This window comes from Colobus angolensis, unplaced genomic scaffold (assembly GCF_000951035.1).
Source record: "Colobus angolensis palliatus isolate OR3802 unplaced genomic scaffold, Cang.pa_1.0 Scaffold59, whole genome shotgun sequence".
NCBI classification, from domain to species: domain Eukaryota; kingdom Metazoa; phylum Chordata; class Mammalia; order Primates; family Cercopithecidae; genus Colobus; species Colobus angolensis.
Window position 1 is genome coordinate 4,288,749 of NW_012119487.1, and position 24,326 is coordinate 4,313,074.

Below are 24,326 nucleotides of genomic sequence, written 5' to 3' on the forward strand. Positions count from 1 at the left end.
GGAGGATTGCTTGAGCCTAGGAATTCAAGACCAGCATGGGCAACATAGTGAGACCCTCATCTCAAAATTTTAAAAAAATTAATAAATATAAAAACCCAGCAACACCAAATTGTAGAATAATCTGAAAAAGAGAGAGATTCTTTTCCTTCTCCCTTCTTGTACCTATTGTTCCTTGTGTCTTGGGACTTCAAAACTCAGGGCAGTAGCATTTAAACTTTTTTGATATAACCTGCAGTTTACAAAGGGAACCAGTGATGCATATCTATATGAATTTGTGTGTGTACATACACGCAGTTGAACATACTTAATGAAATGTATGCTATTACTTTCTATTTCATTTTTTAATGCTTCTTATGATGCACTGAATTTTACAACTAAACCTAGTCCCCATTTACAGCACTCTTACTATAGAAAAATACAAACCTCCAAATAAATAAACTTTTAGAATCAACTTTTAAATACTACTTATTTATAAATTGAAGAATGTCTGTTTATGAACTTATTTATTTTATTTTATTTTTTTATTTTTTATTTTTATTTTTTTTGAGACGGAGTCTCGCTGTGTTGCCCAGGCTGGAGTGCAGTGGCCGGATCTCAGCTCACTGCAAGCTCCGTCTCCCGGGTTCACGCCATTCTCCTGCCTTAGCCTCCCGAGTAGCTGGGACTACAGGCGCCCGCCATCTCGTCCGGCTAGTTTTTTGTATTTTAGTAGAGACGGGGTTTCACCGTGTTAGCCAGGATGGTCTCGATCTCCTGACCTTGTGATCTGCCCATCTCGGCCTCCCAAAGTGCTGGGATTACAGGCTTGAGCCACCGCGCCTGGCCGCACTTATTTATTTTATAATCATACCAAAACCTCAGTGATTCAGACCAATTTGACAGCAGTTTGACATATGTAGTACTTTTAATTGAGGCTTATCATATTTAATATCTCTAGATAGGAAATTAGACCCAAATTAGTCTAACAAAATCGACCTGGAGGCTCTTTGGAGTCCTGCTAAATCATCATTTAGCTTGCCATTTTCTTTACTATTTTAATCTCAGTAAACTTTGAGGAAAAGATTCTATGTAAAGATAAATTTCAATCCAGACTTTTTTTTTTTTTTGAGACAGGGTCTCTTTCTGTCACCCAGACTGGAGTGCGGTGATGCAATCTCGGCTTACTGCAGCCTCTGCCTCCAGGGTTCAAGTGATTCTTGTGCTTTAGCCACCCAGGCAGCTGGGATTACAGGCACGTGCCACCACACATGGCTAATTTTTCTGTAATTTTAGTAGAGACAAGGTTTTGCCACATTCACCAGGCTGGTTTCGAACTCCTGGCCTCAAGTGATCAGCTTACCTTGGTCTCCCAGGGCTTACAGACATGAGCCACCACACCCGGCCGTCAATCCAAACTTTTTAGATTGTCTTTAATTCAAAATTTAACTATTAATTGAAGCGTGTTAACTTGGGCTTAATTTTTAAAATGGATAAGCATAACCACCTTATCTAAAAGTTTTATTACCATAGTAGCTGGAATTTAAATGGTTTATGTAGACCAGGCATATTGGCTTATAGGAGGTGGAGGCAACAGGATCACTTGAGCCCAGGAGTTTGAGACCAATCTGGGCAACACAGTGAGACATCATCTCTACAAAAAAAAGTAAAAAAAAAAAAATCACCAAGCTAATTACATTTCCTTATCACTTGAATTACAAACATGTAAGGGGAAAAAAGAGTTTATAATAATACTGCCATCTTCTCTCTCCCCCCCATCATTCCTATAGGTGTACCAACATTCGACCAGGAGAGACTGGAATGGATGTAACAAGCCGCTGCACCCTTGGAGACCCCAACAAACTGCCAGAAGGGGTTCCCCAACCTGCCCGCATGCCGTATATCTCAGACAAGCACCCTCGACAAACCTTGGAAGTGATTAACCTTCTGAGAAAGCACCGGGAGCTATGTGATGTGGTGCTAGTTGTGGGCGCCAAGAAGATATATGCCCATCGAGTCATTTTGTCAGCCTGTAGTCCCTACTTCCGAGCTATGTTTACAGGAGAATTGGCAGAGAGCCGTCAGACAGAAGTAGTGATCCGAGACATCGACGAGAGGGCTATGGAATTACTGATTGACTTTGCATATACCTCCCAGATAACAGTAGAAGAGGGCAATGTTCAGACTCTTCTGCCAGCTGCTTGCCTCCTCCAGCTAGCAGAAATACAGGAAGCCTGCTGTGAATTCTTAAAGAGACAATTAGATCCTTCTAACTGCCTGGGCATTCGGGCTTTTGCTGACACACATTCATGTCGTGAGTTGCTAAGGATAGCAGACAAGTTCACCCAACATAACTTTCAAGAGGTGAGTTGCACTTGGTGTTCCAATGCACTTATGACCTATTTGTCAGAGAGCAATATAGGTTCACATTCTGTTAAATTGCCTGGGTATTTCCTGCTGATTCTAACTTATAAGAGCAAAGAAATAAGTTATTATAAATCCTAAACCTGGCTTTTATTTTAGAGGCCAATTTTGTGTTCTACCAGCAAAAGTTAAGATTTAGGGATTGATTCTCCATAACTGTATTCATAAAAGTATAAGCAAAAAAAAGAAAGGAAAAAAAAGAAAACTAAAAAAAAGGTTAATTTATAAGCCAAAATAGAGTTTAATTCCTATGCCTGATAGGATACCTGGTATCATCATTTATATAAGATATTTCCTTCCTGATTATGTGGATTATTCAGAATAAATTATAGATTATAGCTTATTTGGTAAACTAATAATCTGAAAAGATGAGTTTAGATGTTATCAAAAGACTTTTCATTAAACCTGCTATCTTTCCCTTATTTATTTAACAAATATTTGTAAGGCTAGTATGTTTCAGCCACTGTGCTTGGGAACATAGGGTACAATAGTGAACTAGAAATCTAGAGTCTCTGTATTGGTGGAGTTTATAATCTAGCAGGGAAGATAATCATTAAACGCTAATTATACAAATAATTAACTACAGTTAATGGGTGTTACAAAGAAGCAGTCCTGGATGATTTAAGAGTGTGTTACAGAGAAATTTAACTTTGGTTCTGGAACAACTTGTGCAAAATCCTGAGATGTTAAAAAGCATCACTAGTTTGAAGACCTAAAAAAAAAACCAGTGAGACCCAGAGACCAGGGGGGTTAGAGGATGTTACATAGTGATTACACAGAAAGAAGAGGGCTAAATAACACTGAGGTTGATAGACTACACTAAGAATTTGAGATTGGCCTGGCACAATAGCACATGCCTGTAATCCCAGTACTTTGGGAGGCTGAGGCGGGCAGATTGCATGAGCTCAGGAGTTCAAGACTAGCCTGGGCAACATGGCGAAACCCTATCTCTACAAAAAATACAAAAATTAGTCGGGCATGGTGGTGTGCGCCCCTAGTCCCAGCTACTTAGGAGGCTGGGGTGGGAGGATGGCTTAAGCCCAGGAGGTAGAGGTTGCAGTGAGCCAAGATCGTGCCACTGCACTCCAGCCTGGGTGAGAGAGCCAGACCCTATCTCAAAAAAAAAAAAAAAAAAAAAAAATTTGAGATTGATCCTAAGAGTGCTAGAAAACCATTAAAAGTTTTTAAGCAAAGGAAAAACATTGTCTGTTTTATAACTTTTTAAAAAATCATATTTTTATTTATTTTGCAGCTCAGGACCATACTTTTTTTTCCCCCAATCGTTTTTTGGAGAACAGGTGGTGTTTGATTATATGAATAAGTTCTTCATTGGTGATTTCTGAGATTTTGGTGCACCCCCCACCCGAGCAGTGAACACTGTACCCAGTGTGTGGTCTTTTATCCCTCACACACCTCCCACACTTCCCCCTGAATCCCCAAAGTCCATTGTGTCATTCTTATGACTGCATCCTCATAGCTTAGCTCCCACTTATAAGGGAGAACATAGGATTTTTAGTTTTCCATTCCTGAGTTACATCACTTAGAATAATGGTCTCCAGCCAACTCCATCCAGATTGCTGCAAATGCCATTATATCTTTGTTTTTTCTTTTAATTTTCTTTTTTTTTTTTTTTTGAGACAGTCTCACTGTTGCCCAGGATGGAGTGCAGCAGGGCTCAGTCTCAGCTCCCTGCAACTTCTGCCTCCTGGGTTCAAGTGATTCTCCTGCCTCAGCCTCCCAAGTAGCTGGGACTATACGTAAACGCCACCATGTCCAGCTAATTTTTGTATTTTTATTAGAGATGGAGTTTCACCATGTTGGCCAAGCTGGTCTCAAATTCCTGGCCTCAAATGATCTGCTTGCCTCAGCCTCCCAAAGTACTGGGATTACAGGTGTGAGTCACTGTTCCTGACCAATGTATCGTTCCTTTTTATGGCTGAGTAGTATTCTGTGGTATATGTACATACCACATTTTCTTTATCTACTCGTTGATTGATGGGCATTTGGGCTGGTTCCATATTTTTGCAGTGCGAATTGTGCTGCTATAAACATGCGTATACAAGTGTCTTTTTCATATAATGACTTCTTTTCCTCTGGGCAGGTAACCAGTAGTGGGATTGCTGGATGAAATGGTAGATACACTTTTAGTTCTTTAAGGAACCTCCATACTGTTTTCCATAGTGGTTGTACTAGTTGACATTCCAACCAACAATGTAAAAGTGTCCCCTTTTCACCACATCCATGCCAACATCTTTTTTTTTTTTTTTTTTTTAATTTTGAAACAAAGTCTCACTGTGTTGCCCAGGCTGGAGTGCAGTGGCATGATCTCGGCTTACTGCAACCTCCGCCTCCCAGGTTCAAGCGATTCTCCCACTTCAGCCTCCTGAGTAGCTGGGATTACAGGCATTTGCCACCACACCAAGCTAATTTTCATATTTTTAGTAGAGATGGGGTTTCAAAATGTTGGCCAGGCTGGTCTCAAACTCCTGACCTCAGGTGATCCGCCCACCTTGGCCTCCCAAAGTGCTGAGATTACAGGTGTGAGCCACCGCACCTGGCCTGTTTTTTATTTTTTTAAATTATGGCCATTCTTGCAGGAGTAAAGTGGTATCACGTTGTGGCTTTGATTTGCTGATCATTAGTGATGTTGAGCAGTTTTTCATACGTTTGTTGACCATTTGTATATCTTCTTTTGAGAATTGTCTATTGGTCTTTAGCCCACTTTTTGATGGAATTGTTTTTTTTTTTCTTGGTGATTTGTTTGAATTCCTTGTAGATTCTGTATATTAGTCTGTTGTTGGATCCGTAGTTTGCAAACATTCTCTCCCACTCCGTGGGTTATCTGTTTACTCTGCTGATTATTTCTTTTGCTGTGCAGAAGCTTTTTAGTTTAAGTTCCATTTATTTATCTTTGTTTTTGTCGCATTTGCTTTTGGTTCTTGATCATGAACTCATTGCCTACACCAATGTCTAGAAGGGTTTTTTCCAATGTTATCTTCTAGAATTTTTATGGTTTCATGTCTTAGATTTAAGTCTTTGATCCATCTTGAGTTGATTTATGTATAAGGTGAGAGATGAAGATTCAGTTTCATTCTTCTACACGTGGCTTGCCAATTATCCCAGCACCATTTGCTGAATAGGATGTCCTTTCCCCACATTATGTTTTTGTTTGCTTTGTCAAAGATCAGTTGGCTTTAACTATTTGGCTTTATTTCTGGGTCCTCTATTCTTTCCATTGGTCTGTGTACCTATTTTTATGAGTACCATGCTGTTTTGGTGACTATAGCCTTGTGAAATAGTTTGAAGTCAGGTAATGTGATGCCTCCAGATTTGCTTAGCCTTCCTTTGGGTATGTGGGCTCATTTTTGGTTCCATATGAATTTTAGGATTATTTTTTCTATTTCTGTGAAGAATGATGGTGGTATTTTGATGGGAATTGCATTGAATTTATAGATTCTCTTGGCAGTATAGTCATTTTTACAATATTGATTCTACCCATTTGTGAGCATGCGATGTGTTTCCATTTGTTTGTGTCACCTATGATTTCTTTCAGCAGTGTTTTTGTAGAGACTTTCACTTCTGTAGTGAGATATATTCCTAAGTATTTTATCTTTTTTTTTTTTTTTTTGCAGTTATTATAAAAGGGGTTGGGTTCTTGATTTGATTCTCAGCTTGGTCGCTCTTCGTGTATAGCAGTGCTACTGGTTTGTGTACATTAATTTTGTACCCTGAAACTTTACTGAATTCATTTACCAGTTATAGGAGCTTTTTGGATGAGTCTTTAGGGTTTTCAATCATATCGTCGGCAAACAGCGACAGTTTGACTTTCTCTTTAATGATCTGGATGCCCTTTATTTCATTTGTTTGTTTGTTCTAAGAGATGGGGTGTTGCTCTGTCCCCTAGGCTGGAGTGTTTTGGTGCAAACACAGCTCACTGCAGCTTTGACCTCCTAGGCACAAGTGATCCTCCCACCTCACCTACATAGTTGGGACTACAGGTGAACACCATCATGCTCGGCTAATTTTTGTATTTTTTTGTAGAGACAGGGTTTTGCCATGTTGCCCAGGCTGGTCCCAAACTCCTGAGCTCAGGCAATCCACCTGCTTCGGCATCCCAAAGTGTTGGGAGTACAGGCGTGAGCTGCTGCACCCAGTCCTGGATGTCCTTTATTTCTTTCTCTTGTGTGATTGCTTTGGCTAGGACTTAAAGTACTATGTTGAATAGAAGTGGTGAAAGTGTGCATCTTTGTTTTGTTCCAGTTCTCAGGGGGATGCTTTCAACTTTTCCTGTTCAGTATAATATTGGCTGCAGGTTTGTCATAGATGGTTTTTATTACCTTAAGGTATGTCCCTTCTGTGCCAATTTTCCTGAGGGTTTTAATCATAAATGGATGCTAGATTTTGTCAAATGCTTTTTCTGTATCTATTGAGATGATCATATGATTTTTGTTTTTAATTCTGTTTATGTGGTATATCACAGTTACTGACTTGCATATGTTAAACTATCCCTTCATCCCTGGTATGAAACCCACTTGATGATGGTGGATTATCTTTTTGATATGCTGTTGGATTCAGTTAGCTATTATTTTGTTGAGGATTTTTGCATCTATGTTCATCAGGGATATTGGTCTGTAGTTTTGTTTCTTTGTTATGTTCTTTCCTGGTTTCAGTATTAGGGTGATACTGGCTTCATAGAATGATTTAGGGAGGATTCCCTCTTTCTCTGTCTTTTGGAATAGTGTCCGTAGGATTGGTACCAATTCTTTTTTTTTGGAGACAGAGTCTTGCTCTGTCGCCCAGGCTGGAGTACAGTAACACGATCTCAGCTCACTGCAACCTCCGTCTCCCGGATTCAAGCGATTCTCCTGCCTTAGTCTCCTGAGTATCCAGAACTACAGGCACCCACCACCACGCCCAGCTAATTTTTTGTATTTTAGTGGAGACGGGGTTTCACCATTTTGCCCATACTGGTCTCAAACTCCTGAGCTCAGGCAATCCGCCACCTCAGCCTCCCAAAGTGCTGGAATTACAGGCATGAACCATCGCGCCTGGCCCAATTCTTCTTTAAATGTCTGATAGAATTCAACTGTGAATCCATCTGGTCCTGGACTTTTTTTGTTGGCAATTTTTAAAATTGTCGTTTCAATCTCACTGTTGTTATTGCTCTGTTCAGGGTTTCTGTTTCTTCCTGGTTTAATTTAGGAGGGTTGTATATTTTCAGGAACTTATTAATCTCCTCTAGGTTTTCTAGTTTGTGCACACATCGGTTGTAATATCTCCCTTTTTTTATTTTCTCTTTTTGAGATGGGGTTTCACACTTATCGCCCAGGCTGGAGTGCAGTGGCACAGTCTCAGTTCACAGCAACCTCCACCTCCCGGGTTCAAACAATTCTTCTGCCTCAGCCTCCTGAGTAGCTGGGATTACAGGCACCTGCCACCACGCCCAGCTAATTTTTTTATTTTTAGTAGAGACAGGGTTTCGCCATGTTGGGCAGGCTGGTCTCGAACTCCTGACCTCAGGTGATCTGCCCACCTTGGCTTCCCAAAGTGTTAGGATTACAGGTGTGAGCCACCGCGCCCAGCCCCATTTTGTTTCTAATTGAGCTTATTTGGATCTTCTCTCTTTTCTTGGTTAATCTTGAAAATGGTCTATCCATTTTGTATATCTTTTCAAAGAACCGGCTCTTTCATTTCTCTTTTGTACTGTTTTTTCTGTTTCAATTTCATTGAGTTCTACTTTGATCTTTATCATTTCTTTTCTTCTGCTGGGTTTGAGTTTGTTCTTGTTTATCTAGTTCCTTGAGGTTTGACCTTAGATTGTCTATTTGTACTCTCTCAGAATTTTGATGTAGGCATTTAATACTATGAACTTTCCTCTTAGCACAGGTTTTGCTGTATGCCACAGGTTTTGCTAAGTTGTATCACTATTATTGTCAGTTTAAAGAATTTTTAAATTTTCATCTTGATTTCATTGTTGACCCACAGATCAATCAGGAGCAGATTATGTAATTTCCATGTATTTACATGGTTTTGAGATTCCTTCTGGAGTTGATTTCTCCCCGCTGAGAAGGCAGGCAGGGCTTTCAGGCCTTGCCCCTCCCTGCCTGCCATGGCTTCAGCTTCCATGTTGTATCTGCACTTCTCGTTTGCTCCCCCCGGATTCTGCCCAGGAAAATTTGCACTCAGTCAAAATTATTACACAGTTTACCTGGAAGTCTCCTTCTTTCTGTGGCCTTTCCCCAGTTCCACTGGCTGTTCTCCCCAAGGACCCTTGTGAGATAAAGTCAGAAATGGCTTCCCTGGGGACCAGGACTGCCTACAGGGCTCTTCCTACTGCTGCTTTTACTTTCATATGTCACTAAATTAATTTCAGTTCTAGGTAAGAGTAAATCCTTCTCCCATAATCTGAATTTTCAGGTTCTCCAGTGAGGATGTGTGTTCGGAGGTAGGCTTTGCCCCTCTCATACTTTGGGCACTCAGTTTTTTGGCTCAGATTTTGCAGCTGCAAGCCACTTCTATCAAAGGATCTGTGAATTCTTTTCAGTTTTCCTCTGGTGGTTCTTGGAGTAAAAGTTCACAATGTGAATCTCCACACACTGTTCTGTCTGTCCAATTGGAAGGTGCAAGTTAGTCCTGCCTCCTATCTGCCATTTTTTACATATTTTCTATTTTATGCTTTAATACCACCCTCTGTCCACCAGGATAACCTCCAATGGATCAAACATTTAAACATACAAAATAAAATCATGAAAATATTACAAGATGACATGGAGCAATTTCTTTACAATCTTGAAGTGAAAAAGGTCTTTCTAATTGACTAATCCAGAAAAGACAGAAGAGAAAATTGATAGATTTGACTACATAAGATTCAAAATATTCTTCATGGTAAAACAAAGCAAAACAACAATTATAAGATGAAAGTCAAAGGCAAGCTGGGGAAAAATATTTGTAAATCATCCTTTCTGGTGGTGATGACCTTCCCAGGAGAACATGCCTCTTGCAAAGGATCTCTTTCATCCCTCTCCGGAAGAGGAGAAGAGGAAACACAAGAAGAAACGCCTGGTGCAGAGCCCCAGTTCCTACTTCATGGACGTGAAATGCCCAGGATGCTATAAAATCACCATGGTCTTTAGCCATGCACAAACCGTAGTTTTGTGTGTTGGCTACTCCACTGTCCTTTGCCAGCCTACAGGAGGAAAGGCTTACAGAAGGATGTTCCTTCATATGAAAGCAGCACTAAAAGCACTCTGAACCACGATGAGTGGGAAACCATCTCAATAAACACATGTTGGATTAAACAGCAATTGTAACTTGTATCATGGACGATGTTAATCTCCTTATGTCAAGAGCTCCTGTTGGTCAATAACACAAACTGATGACCTAACAGAAAAACAGGCTATAAACAGAAAAGAAATTCAGATTCCCCTTAAATGTATGAAATCTGCTTGTTTAAAATAATTAAAACACAAAACTACATGAAAGTAACATTTTTTATCTATCAGATTACAAATATCCAGAAATCTTATACACCCTGTTGGCAAGGCTGTGGGGAAATAAGATCATTGCTAGTGTGAGTATAAATTAGTACAACCCTTTTGAGAGGAACTATGGTGGTATCTGTCAAAGTTACACACTTTTTACACACACTATTTTGACTCAGCTTCCTCCTTCTGGAAATTTGTACTACAGGTGTACTGGAGAATGGAACAGTTTGCCACCATAAACAAGGTCAACAAATCAGTACCAATGAGATCACCTGAGAGGGGAGAGAGAAGAAAAAAGCCCTAAAATGTTTCCAATATTGAGGGATAAGTGACTGGCAATGGTAACAGGAAATATTTAGAGAGGATAGAAGAAAAGAGCAAGCATGGGTTGTGAGATGCAAAGGAAGGGATTATTTTAAGAAGGATATATGTATCCTTCTGCATATATACACGTATATACACACATACACATGTATATATACACACATATGTATATATGCACATATATATCAGCATATATATATATGCTGAATAAAAGTTATTAATAGTATTAGGTCCATTGGCCTTAAGAAACATTAAAACATTACAAACATTTTGGTACTACAGAAGAATGTAAGCAGGATACAATTCAGACACCATAAAAAGATTAATTTGATTGCATAAAAGTTAAAATTTTTTGTTCTTTCCAACATAAAAAGCATCATGAACTAAAAAATTGATGTCAAACTCAGAAAATCTATTTGGAACATACACGACAGAAAAATGCTAATTCCCAAGAGCTCATCCAAGTTTAATCAGAAAAAAAAAAGCCCATGAAAAACACAATGGAAAAATGAGCAAAGGGTATAATAAGGAATGTGTAAAAAAAAAAAAAAAAAAGATGGTCAAATGGAAAATAAACGTGAAAGGACGCTCAACCTCACCTATAATTAAAGAAATGCATTTCAAAACAAAATACCACTTTTTTAGCCTTATCAGACTGGAAAAATACTTTTTAAACTTTATTTGAAAAAATTCAAATTTATAGGAAATCACAGGAATAAGACAAAACTTTTATGTACCCTTTGTCCAGATTCACCAATTGTTAACATTTTGCCTCATTTACCTTATCATTTTCTCCTTGCTCTGTAAATATTTTTGTTTGGGTAATTGGGGGGTATATTGCCAATAGCATATTCCTTTACTCCTGAATACTCCTATATTCCTTTTATATTCCTTTACTCCTTTACTTTCATATTCCTTTATTCCTGAACACTTACTATGATGGTTGCAAAGTGGTGATTTAAAAAAAAAAAAAAAAAAAACTCCAGTTTCTGTCTACATTCTGCTATAGGATAGAATTTTTCTTAACCCGTATTGATTGATTAGCACTGTGGACTTATGGGCTTATTCTATTCAGTAGATTATAGTCCTTTGTTGCTATTTATTATTTTGATGCATGGTAGATTCTGGTTTATCCTTCTTGTTTCCTTTTGCAAAATTAAATACATGTATGTTTTCCTATTTCCATTTCTTTTCTGCATGCTATATATTTTGTTGCACCTTGCATTTTAATATTTTCTGGAATTCATTCCATATTAGTTGATTTAGATCATCCTTGTTTTTCATAGCTGCATTGTACTCCTTGTGTGGATGTACCACTGTTTTTTCAGTCTCCAATGTTTGAGCATTTAGGTAGCTTTAAATATTTTGCCATCACAAATAATACGGCAATGAATAACATTTTGTATGAATATGTCAATATTGTTGGAAGTTTATCTTTAGAATAAATTCCTAGAAATAGGATTGCAGGGCCTAACTTTAACTTCATTTAAGTATCACCAATTTCCCTTCCATAGGGATTGAATCATTCTAACCAGTAATCTATGAGGCTAATTGTCCACAGCCTCACCAACAGATTGTATTGCCAGCCTTTGGAATTTTTGCTAATTTAACAGATGAGAAGGGAATTTCAGTATCATTTTAATTTATACTTCTCTTTTTTTTTTTTTTTTTTGAGATGGAGTCTCGCTCTGTCACCCAGGCTGGAGTGCAGTGGCCGGATCTCCGCTCACTGCAAGCTCCGCCTCCAAATTTATACTTCTCTTAAAATAAGTTGAACATCTTTTCTATTTTTAAGCACCATATGTATAATTCTTGTGAATTGTGTTTTAATGTATTTTGTCCATTTTGCTATTAGATTTTTGTTTTTTCTTTAATTTTTTAAAGTTCTCTATATATTAACAGTGATAGCCTTTTATCCATGATACATGTCACAAATATTTTTTCCAGTTTGCATTTGTCTTTCAAGTTTGCTTATTGTATTTTTGATCATGCAAAACTTTTTGGTTTTTTTAATGTCAAATGTATCAGTCTTTTCTTTTATTGTATCTGGATTTTGAGGCAGAGTTTGAAAGGTGTCCTCAAACCCAGGTTACAGAGAAATTTACAAATATTTTTTCTAGTATGTAAATGGTCTTAGTTTATCTCTGTGTGTGGTGTGAAATATGGACCTAAGTTTATCTTTTTCTGAATGGCCATCTAGTCTAAATACCGTTTATTTAAAAGCCTTTCTTTGCCCCAGTGATTTCAGATAGCATCCTTATTAAACACTAAATTTCTGTATGTAATTGGCTTTTGACCTTCTGTTCTAGGCCATATACCAGTATGATACTGTTTTCTATTTATTATGGCTTAATTACTAAAGTTTTATAATGAATTTTAGTATGTATGCGGTAGGGCTAGTAACCCCTTCCCCACCATGTAACTCTTGTTTTTCAGTGTTTTCCAAGCTTTCTTGCTATTTATTTTTCCAGATGAACTTTAGTGTCGCCTTATCTAGTTCCAATAAAATAATTTATTGGTATGTTTATTGGGATCATATTAATTTATAAGTAAACTTAAGAACAGTCATTTTATGATGTCGAGTTGTCCTATCAAATAACAAGATTTTATTTCTTCAATTGTATTTTTGTATCTCTTGGGAATGTTTTATAGTTTTATTCATCTAAGTTTTATACGTTTCTTTTTTCTTTTCTTTTTTTTTTTTTTTTAAGAAGGAGTCTGGCTGTGTCACCTAGTGGGGAGTGCAATGACACGACCTCTACTCACCGCACCCTCTGTTCAAGCAATTCTCCCACCTCAGCTTCCCGAGAAGCTTAGGTTACAGGCATGCACCACCATGCCTGGCTAATTTTTGCATTTTTAGTAGAGACAAGGTTTCACCATGTTGACCAGCCTGGTCTCGAATGCCTGACCTCAAATGATCTGCCCTCCTTGGCCTCCCAAAGCGCTGGGATTACAGGTGTGAGCCACCCCACCCGGCCTACATTTCCTTTTAAGTTTACTTCTTAGTATTTTTTGTTGCTATCAAAAATAGGTTTTTCTGCTCCATTATATCTTCTAACTGGTGATCATTAATGTGTATGAAAGCTGCCTCACTGAGTTTTTTTATTCTTTGAGTTACTTTTACCATTGATTCTTTAGAGATTTTTTGGAATCCTATTATATCACTTACATATTAGTAGTTTTATTTCTTCCTTTCCAATTGTTAATGCTTCTAATTGTTTTCTTTTGTCTAGTTGCTTGATAACTCTAGTAAAATGTTAAATAGTAATGGAAATATTTTACATACTTCCTTGGTTTCTGACATTAGTAGGAATGCCTCTGGTTTTCCCATTAAGTACTATATTGGCTTTAGGATTGAGGTGTAGATATTTTATCATGTTTAGAAAGTACTCGCTTGAACCCAGGAGCTGGAGGTTGCAGTGAGCCGAGATTGCGCCACTGCACTGCAGCTTGGGCAACAGAGCGAGACTTTGTCTCCAAAAAAAAAAAAGTGTTCATGTCCAACAATTCCTATTCTCTTGAATACTTTTTATTAGGAGCAGTGTTGAATTTTGTCAAAGACTTTTTCAGTTCTTATGGAGATAATCATATGAACTTTCTCCTTAAACCCATTAATGTAACTTACATTAATGGAATCCTACAAGTGAAACATCTTTGAATTATTAGCATACACCTCTTTATTATGGTGGTGTTAGAATCTACTGACTAATATTTAGTATTTTTACATCAATATTCATAAACGATATTAATCTTTAATTTCCTTGTACTGTGTTTGTCAAGTTAAGTATAAATGTTATACTTCATGAAAATGAGTTGGAAGTTTTCTTCGTGTTCTGTGCTCTGAAACAATAAATATACTATGGAGACTATGGTCTGTAAAAGTTTGATAGAATTTCCCTCTGAAATCATCTAGGTTTCGTGCTTTTCTGTAAAGTGATTTATTGATAAGTTTTTCTATTTCTTCTATGAAATTTTCTTTCTTTACAGAGATCAGTTTGGGTAAACTGTATTTCCCTAGAAAATTACCAATTTCATCTAGGTTTTCAAATTTATCTATATAGAGGTATACAAAGTAATCTCTTTAATTTTTAAATTTCTGTATCAGTGGTTATTTACCCTTAATACTTTGATTTTGTATATGTGTTTTCAATGTTTCTTTCCTTGTACAAGTTAACTAGTAATCCGTTTTAACCTTTTTTCAAACAGAGGATTTTTTACTTATTAATTAGATCTACTACCTTTTAGCTTGATTATTTCATTCTGGTTTTACCTTTATTATCTTCTTTCTTGTACCTTATTTTCACTTATTCTTTTTCTAGCTGTTTGAGTTGAGAATTAATTTATTTTCATTCTTTCATAGTAACTAAGTATTTAAAGCTGTTCTTCTCGGATCACTGTTTTGAATATATTTAATTGATTCTGGTCTTTAGTGCTTCATTATCATTGTTTTATAGAAATTCTGTTTATATTTCTCTTTAACTCAAAAACTATTAATACATTTTTCCAACTTCTAGATGGAAAGGTTTTTTGTGTTTTTTTAATTTCATTTTTAATTGCTAGTTTTAGTGCACTTTGATAAGTGTAATAATTCTACTCTATGAAATTTGCTTTCTTGGTAACCTAATATATGATCAATTTTTCTATTTCATGTGTGCTTGAGAAAAATGTGTATTTTCTAGTTTCTATTCTCATAATATAGTATTGGATGTGTATGCATAAGATCTACCTTATTGATTATGTTGCTTAGCTCTTCTATATTCCTTTTTTGTCCTTGGACCTGTGTGTTAAAGTCTCTTACTATTAGTGTGTCTATTTCTCTTTATATCATCTATAGGTAGTTACTGTGTTGCCTTATGCATAATCATAACTTTATGTCTTGATTATAATTGTGACTTTGAGCTTTGTAAAGTGTTCCCCTTGTCAGATTTAATTCATTTGTTGTCTAAGTTCTAGTTTGTCTGATAATCTGGATTTCAACTCATTTTCTTATTGTTTCCATTTGACTGGTATTTGTCCTTCCCATTACTTTTAGCCTGTTCAAATTAAGATGTTTTAAGTATTTTTATTGAATTAGTGTGGAACTGAGTTTTGCTTTATGAGCAGATTTGAAATCTTTTTCTTTAAATAGGCAGTTTAAATCCATTTGCATTGATTGCTCTGACTGATATATTTGTTTTCAACTCTGTCATATTTTTATCAATAATTGCTGATTCAGTTATATTTACTGTATTTCTTTTTCTATGTGGAATCTTCTTTGCTTTTTATTTTAATTTCTTTTGGTATATAGGAAAGTTTGTATTTTTGTTGCACTGGTTACTTTTACAAACTAGAAAAAGAAGAGCAAATTAAACCCACAGTAGAAGGAAGAAAATAATAAAAATTAGAATAAAAACCAAGAGCTCTTTAAAAAAAAAATGATGAACCTCCATCTCCATACTGATCAAGAAAAGAAGGAAAGAAGACACAAGTTACCAGTAATAGGAATGAAAGAGAAGATATCACTACAAATCGTTTATACATAAGAAGGATGATAAGGAAATATTATGAACAACATTTTACCTATAAATTTACTGAGATGAAATAGGCAAATTCTCTGAAGAAAACACAAATTACAAAAACTAACAAGAAGAAACAGAAAAACAGAATAACCCTATATCTATGAAATAAATTGAATTAATAATTTAAAAACCTTCTCACAAAGAAAATGCCAGTCCCAGATGGTGAATTTATCAAACATGTAAAAAAGAAATAACACTAATCCTATGCAAAGTCTTTCAGAAAAGGAGAATGAAGTTACCAACTCATTTTATAAGGCCAGAATTGCCCTGATTGAAACCACAAACACTAAAACTACAGATCAGTATCTCTCATGATCTTAGATAGAAAAATTCTTAACAAACTATTAGTAAATTAGTTCCAGGAAAGTATAAAAGGGGAAATTCTATGACTTAAATGGGGTTTATATTATTAATTAATGTTGATAGAATCATTATTTTATAGTCACGTTTAATTTTTCATTGAAAATAATCTAACTTCTTTAGATGCCTTCATAATAGACTTGTCTCTTCATTTCTTCCCACTGTTTTCAAATACAAATCCACTTTCCAAAAATAAAGATTTGCCATCACTGGGGAGCTCCAAAACAATATGCTAAAGGCTTTGGACCCCACATTAAGAATTCTCTGCTTCAGAACGTTTTTGGGTTATGGTAATGTTCTGTATCTTGATTGTGGTCTTGTTTACATGAGTATATAATTTATCAAAATTCATCGAGCTGTACACTTAAATTTTTTTTTTTTTAATGTCCTGCTCTAAGTTGTGTTTTAGACCTAAGGTATTCACAAATATCTGAAGAATATTCTTGAGAGTAGAGAAAGTTTTGAAATCCCTTTTAGTTCTAATCCTGCCTCTGAAGTGAACCTGATACATACCATATTGAAATCCCAGTGAGGAAATCTTACCCTTGTTTATTGGACTAGCATGGCTCCATGTAAGTGCAAAAAAAGTCATTTGGAGCTTAACATTTGTGACTCATTTAAATTATTTTTGAACTTAATCAAATCTGTATTTAATTTTCTCCTACTTCATTAGACCTAGCTTAATTCATATAGTGTTACTCTGCTCATAGTACATTTTTAAATTATCTTTAAACTCAACAACTAAGTTCACCATATGTTTGTTAGAACAATTCCAGATGACTTTGCTTATTCATTCATGCTTGTTTTCAGCTTTATTCATTCTTCAAATAGCATCTACATTCATCTGAAGAAACTAAAAGTAAGCTGATTACCATAACAGTGTGGAGCTTACAGTTCAGATCTCCTCTAAACTCTTATTTAAGAGTAGATATTGTGAAGCATTATTTTCTTAACTTGGTTATTTGATTCAAGGATAGACTTTAGTACTAGATCATTAATATCCTTTTACTGGTTGTGGGAAAAAGAGAGGTGACATTTTAGCCAGGCATGTCTATCAAAAGTATTATGTTTACTCTCTACTCTTAGTGCCAAATATTTTCTCACACAAATTTTAAAATCTTCCTGTCATCTTGCATTTCCATTAAATGAGTTAACACCGGCCGGGTGCGGTGGCTCACGCCTGTAATCCCGGCACTTTGGGAGACCGAGACAGGCGGATCACGAGGTCAGGAGATCGAGACCATCCTGGCTAACGTGGTGAAACCCCGTCTCTACTAAAAAATACAAAAAAGCTAGCCCGGCGTGGTGAGGGGTGCCTGTAGTTCAGCTACTCGGGAGGCTGAGGCAGGAGAATGGCGTGAACCCGGGAGGCGGAGCTTGCAGTGAGCTGAGATCTGGCCACTGCACTCCAGCCTGGGCGCCAGAGGGAGACTCCCTCTCAAAAAAAAAAAAAAATGAGTTAACACCTTAGTAGATTATTCATAAACTTCAAACTTGATGATCATTGATATTTTTGTAACATTTGGTTTGTACTATGATGAAATATAAAAAGAAATGTTTAGGCACTTCACAAAGATACACAATACCATGCTTAAGTGAAGAAATTAGAGAGAAAAGGAAGAGGAAAGCAAGATGCAGCCATGACTAAAGTTTTGCATGCTGTGAAGACCAACACACTTACTAGAGCTAGGCCCCAAATTTAGCCCTGGAGTTTGTAGTCCCTCAACACAAGGTTAACAGAGAAAATACAGGGCACCCAATTACATTTAAATTCCAGATAAACAAGTAATTTATAGTATAAGTATGTCTTGTATTTTTGTTTGCCAAACTAAGCAGCCCTACCACAGATAAAAAATGCAACTATTCTAATTACTAAATTACGTAAGCAACCTCAGCTAAAATTTAAAGGTTACTATTTAATTTCCTGAACCTCAGAAAGTCTCTCATTCAGATCGTTTGAAGACTTATGCCATAAAAATTGAAGTGGTTGTTATTATTTCTGCTATAAATATAACGAGCTTTATGGCCCTTTACTGTTTTATTTTAAGATTTGCATTTTTTTTCCCTAATGCACTCGAGTTTTTTTTTTTTTTTTTTTTTTTTGGTGATAGGGCCTCGCCTATCTCTCAGGCCGGAATGCTGTGATGCTGGTACAACTACGGCTTACTGCAACCTTGACCTCCTGGGCCCAAGTGATCCATTCACTTCAGCCTCTGGAATGGAAGGGACTACAGGCACGCACCACCATGTCCGGCTAATTTTTTTTTTTTTTTTTTTTTTTGTTGCTTTTTGTTTTGTTTTTTGTTTTTTTGAAACGGAGCCTCACTCTGTTGCCCAGGCTGGAGTGAAATGGCACAATCTTGGCTTACTGCAACCTCCCTCTCCCGCATTCAAGTGATTCTCCTGCCTCAGGGTTTCACCGTGTTGGCCAGGCTGATCTCAAACTCCTGACCTCAAGTGATCCACCCACCTCAGCCTCCCAAAGTGCTGGGGTTACAGGCATGAGCCACCACACCGAGCCTTAGCTAATTTTTTTATTTTTTATTTTTGTAGAAATGAGGTCTCACTATGTTGCCCAGGCTGGTCTCGAATTCCTGAGCTCAAATAGTTCTCCTGCCTCAGCCTCCCAAATTGTTTGGATTGCAGGCATGAACCACCACACTTGGCTAAGCAAAACATTCTTAATAAAATATTTAAAGTATTTTTGTGGCCTATTGCATATTCTGCTAAATATTCTGACTTTTTGATGGTGTGAATATAACCCTGTCCCAAGAGAATCCATCAACTTCATTAGAGGTACTGCCTGCACTAATAGACATCACATGTAGTATAGTCTCCTGAGTAATAATATAACAAACCACGTGAAGGGTATGAAGGGTAGCAGTGACTGTTTCTTTCCTCTGCGTTGCACCCTGTCCCTTTTACTCTATGTCCTGATGAATGGAATTACAAGGCCTTGGAACAGGTGGCTGGCCTTCTCAACAAGGTAATATCCTTGTTGCCGTTTTGCCTCCATTCTGACAGTTGCCTAGCCTCAGGTAAAGACAAATTATTGGTGTTTGTAGATTCTCACTAGCATATATATTAGAGAGTTTGGTCCTCAGAGTTTTTTCACTGGTCTAATACTCTCCTCATTATATTCATTCTTGTTTACAGAACTGCTGACATTCTTATTCTTTTTTTAAACTGACCCCTTGGTTTTTCTGCCCTAGACACTGCCTATTCAGCAACTAACCTTCTTCTGAAAGCTTTTCCTGAGTTTTTATATGCCTCATATATCTGGAGTTATAGTTTGGTATAGTTAATTTGGCTTATTTTGAATATAAATTTTTATTTTGCTCATTTATTTTTTAAGTCATTTTTCTTAATTTGCTTGAATCACAAATGATTATTTTTACTAAACTTTAATGGTGTCTTCTGTACCTTCCTTTATTCTCTTTATAAGTTTTTCTTTTCCTCTGGTATCGTTTTAAACTTCAGTGCATTGTGGAATATAGCTTTGTCCCATAACCCTGAAGAAAAACATTGAGACAATAAATGTGATCACAGGATTTTTTTTTCTTCTTACCTAACTTTGAACAGGTAATGGAGAGTGAAGAGTTCATGTTGCTTCCAGCCAATCAACTCATTGATATAATATCCAGTGATGAACTAAACGTTCGCAGTGAAGAACAAGTGTTCAATGCAGTGATGGCCTGGGTCAAATACAGTATTCAGGAAAGACGTCCTCAGTTACCCCAGGTAATGATAAAAATGCTTCTCTAAGAAACTACTGGCCAGGCGCGGTGGCTTATGCATGTAATCCCATCACTTTGGGAGGCCGAGGTGGGTGGATCACAAGGTCAAGAGATCGAGACCATCCTGGCCAACATGGTGAAACCCCGTCTCTACTAAAAATACAAAAATTAGCTGGGCGTGGTGGTGGGCACCTGTAGTCCCAGCTACTTGGGAGCCTGAGGCAGGAGAATCACTTGAACCCAGGAGGCGGAGATTGCAGTGAGCCGAGATTGCACCACTGCATTCCAGCCTGGCGACAGAGCGAGACTCCATCTCAAAAAAAAAAAAGATACTGCTTAGTACTAGATGAGATAATATGTATTTGTCATGCAAACATAAAACAGTTATCACTCCACATTTGTCTGTAAGAAAGTCCATCTGTTTCCAAATAATCAAGGAAATAAGTATTTAGAAGCATTTTGGTTGCTTATTAATGTGGGCTTTTTGCTCCTTTGCTTTCCCCATATTTTGGATCAATTCTACTTTTGAATGATAGCACAATTCAAAACTTAAATTGTATAAAATGAACAAAAGAAAGCAAGGATGCTTCTTTTCTATAGCTTCGAAATCCTACCACAGTTTTCCTTCAATATAAGTTGGAAATACTACCACACTTTCAAGAGTAAAGAGATGATGCATCAGTCATCACTGAGCGATCAGTAGTTCACTTTAGACCCATTCTCGTTACTGTGATTATAGTCTTTAGCAATTCAACAAGATATTCTTCTGGATTGTGAATTAATTTGAGTCCAGCTTATAATGTATTGCTGAACATTTTTAGTAGTTACGCCTTCCTGCCTTCCTTATTTATGGTATTCAGTGAGATCCCAAAACAATTGGAAGCACAGTAGGGTACCATGGGTCATGTATTCTCTTAAATACCTTATAGATGAGAGCTCATGCCTTTAATAGTGTTTATTGGTTGGGTGCAGTGGTCCAAGCCCATAATCGCAGCACTGGGAGGATAAGGCAGGCAGATTGCTTGAGCTCAGGTGTTTGAGACCAGCCTGGGCAGCATGGTGATTCCCCGTTTCTACAAAAAAAAAAAATACAAAAATTCACTGGGCATGGTGGCATGTACCTGTAGTTGCAGCTACTCTGGAGGCTGAGGTAGGCAGATCACTTGAGCCCAGGAGGTTGAGGCTGCAGTGACCCATGATCACACCACTGCACTCCAGCCTGGGCAACAAAGTAAGACCTATCTCAAAATTAATTAATTAAAATAATGGTGTTTATTTTCTCATAGGTGCTGCAGCATGTTCGTTTGCCTTTGCTTAGTCCCAAGTTCCTTGTGGGCACAGTAGGCTCTGATCCCCTCATCAAAAGTGATGAAGAATGCAGGTATGAGTGACCCTGGATGGGAAAAATCAACAACTAAGCATTCCTATTTCTTTCTAATTTCTTTATTTATATTGCTTCCTAAATGTTGTATTTTGTAGAGCTGAAACCAGGGCATTAATTTAACAAGATGTTCTTCTGGGCTAGGGTCAAGAGGAGGAAAAGGAAGAAGAGAGAACTAAACTTCCAGTGTTCCATTCCATTAGTTTTTTATGTGTGGTGCTTATTGGTGTAGAAGTGGCAATAAAGAGGTAGATTTCCAAGATTCTAATGCAGGCTTGAATTTGAAGAGTCAATTCTCTGCTAATATTTTTTTTTTCCTTAAGATAATTGAATAATGCTGTTGACTCTGTCAGTGAACATTTTTTCCTTCCATCACATATGTCTGGTTGGGGAATAGAATCAGCCTTGCTTTCTAAATTGTGGACAGAGTTAAAGATCTGCCACCTTGTAAAATAGCTGTAGAAAGATTTTCACTAGAACTAGGTGAAGCAGTTTCCAGAATTTTTTTGACAAAAGAAACTCCAACTACTTTTACAAAGGGGGAAAAAAAAGCAACCTGTTTTACTAGGCTGTCTCTAAAGTATATACAAAATGTAATAAATTACATTCCCAATTTGACAGACTTTAAGATTTAGGTTCAAATCTGAAATCTTCTGCGATTTTTAACCATTTTTCCCAGCATGTCCCAAATATAAAAGTGAAAGAGAAAATCCATACTCAGAACTTTTTAAACTACACTGACCTTTGGACCTCCCTTGGTGATTAAAGACATTTAGAATGATCCCTGATTTTAGAATGGTGGTAGGACATGTAGATTCACTTGCATTTCTTCTATAAACTAAAACCTGTTCTTTTAACAGGAGAGGCTGGAGGGGATTTTAGATGTTTCTATTTTATTTTATTGTATCTTTTTTATATTAATCATTGTTTTTCCCTTTACCATGGACTAGAGTTAAACTAGATATTTGTCTTTTATATTTAAAACACAGACAAATGGTAATTAATTCTCCCTAAATATTTGCAGTAGCAAAAAGGAAAACCATATACATTATACATGCTGAAATCTGAAGAAATAATACATAGATGCCCTCCTCCATTACACGTAAATTAGATTGTACTGATTCTGATGCAGAAAGTAAAGGTACTTATGAAGTCACATTTAAAAGAAGACCCTTCCTGATATCCTAACTTCTTTGTGCTGCAGTTTCTTCCTCTATAAAGTGAGGATGATAATAGTGCCTATTCCATGAGGCTGTTGTGAAGATTAAATGAGTTTATATATATTAAGCACTTAAAACCGGGACTAGCATATAGCTGTAAGTGTTATTACTACCATTAATTTTGTGTTGGTTTGCTCAATATTATAACTCTATAGTATTATTTCTAGGAACCCTCAAATGACCTAACAAACTATTAGGAGGTCAAAGTCTTTGTCTTTTTTTTTTTTTTTTTTGAGACGGAGTCTCGCTCCGTTGCCAGGTTGGAGGGCAGTGGCACAATCTCGGCTCACTGCAACCTCCGCCTCCCAGGATCAAGCTATTCTCCTGCCTCAGCCTCCCGAGTAGCTGGGACTGCAGGTGTGTGCTACCATGCCTGGCTACTTTTTGTATTTTTAGTAGAGACAGGGTTTCACCATATTGGCCAGGATGGTCTCAATCTCTTGACCTCGTGATCCACCCGCCCCCAGCCTCCCAAAGTGTCGGGATTACAGGCATGAGCCATGGAAAAGTAATTACAAGTGTAATTACTAGATTCTTCTCTTAAAGTATCTTAACAAGACAGGAAATTTGTCTCAGTAGACTTGTTGAGAGTAAACCATTCATATGTTACCAGATAGCGAATTTGTGACAGTACAGTGTTTCTTTTTAGCAATCTGATTTTTGACCCAATTTTATTACTTTAACTAATTTAGCAAATAACTCTTGCCCTGGCCGATGTGCTACCTTGCTAATATCTTGCAGAATCTAATAAAATTTATTAAAAAGTAGTAACTCTGCAGTGTGGTAATCAAATTGTGATTTTTACTTTTCTTTAAGTTATTGTTGGCTGTAAGCATGTTGAGCTTTAGGCTAAATTTGCAGTGAGATATGAGTCATGATGGAAATAACAATCAATTCACAACTCAGTTTGACTGGCATTATTGCTTTCATGTTTGTGCCAATTTTAATATTGGCTGGCATTCATGATTTGGTTTGATTTATGCTTGCTTCCCTTTGCCAACCTATATATTCCTAAACTACATTGGGACTTAAGTAACAATGTAATTTAGATATTTGGAATAAAGGGAGAATTTTTTCTACAGAGACTTGGTAGATGAGGCTAAAAACTATCTCCTGTTGCCGCAAGAACGACCACTAATGCAAGGACCAAGGACGAGACCACGGAAACCTATCCGATGTGGGGAAGTACTCTTTGCAGGTTTGGATCTTATACTGTTAGTAAATTGAATATTTTCCCATGTGAGAAATTGTCATTTGAATAATCCTTTGGACAGTTGTGATATTTACTGTCATAAGAAACAAATAACAAGTCAGCATGTAGCCTGACTCTTAACCCGTGATTCAACACTGATATGCTCCAAAAGAGTGCTCTATTTTTTTTTCTCATTCAACACCTGTAATATCTATTTTTATATAAATCCAAAAATGTTGGCTGGGCACAGTGGCTCATGCCTATAATCCCAGCATTTTGGGAGGCCAGGCGTTTGAGACCAGCCTGGGCAATATAGGGAGGCCCCATCTTTACAAAAACATAAGAAAAACAATTAGCCGAATGTCGTAGTACATGCCTGTAGTCCCAGCTACTTGGGAGGCTGAGACAGGAGGATGGCTTGAGCCTAGGAGGTCAAGGCTGCAGTAAGCTGTGATTGTACCACTGTACTCCAGCCTGGGGAACAGAACAAGATCCTGTCTCAAAAAATAAAAAATAAAAATGTCATGCAGTAGATGTTTTGTTGAAATGAGTCACATGCATTAATTTATATATCAATGTGCAGCTCATCTCATAATTACATGGAATTGTGAAAAACATATTAAACAATTATAATTTATTTCTCCATTCTGTGCATATCCATCTATAA

General features: G+C 37.0%; 1 protein-coding gene across 3 annotated transcripts in view; it reads left to right on the plus strand.

Annotated features, from left to right (window-relative positions):
* The window catches only part of KLHL20 (kelch-like family member 20), a 67,187-nt gene that overhangs the window by 11,609 nt on the left and 31,252 nt on the right, over nucleotides 1-24,326 (plus strand). For all 3 annotated transcript variants that reach the window (XM_011962336.1, XM_011962338.1, XM_011962335.1), the window contains 4 exons: nucleotides 1,767-2,340; nucleotides 19,712-19,870; nucleotides 21,153-21,247; nucleotides 23,550-23,665. In XM_011962336.1, the coding sequence (XP_011817726.1) occupies nucleotides 1,767-2,340; nucleotides 19,712-19,870; nucleotides 21,153-21,247; nucleotides 23,550-23,665 (944 nt within the window). The remainder of the gene's footprint in view (nucleotides 1-1,766; nucleotides 2,341-19,711; nucleotides 19,871-21,152; nucleotides 21,248-23,549; nucleotides 23,666-24,326) is intronic.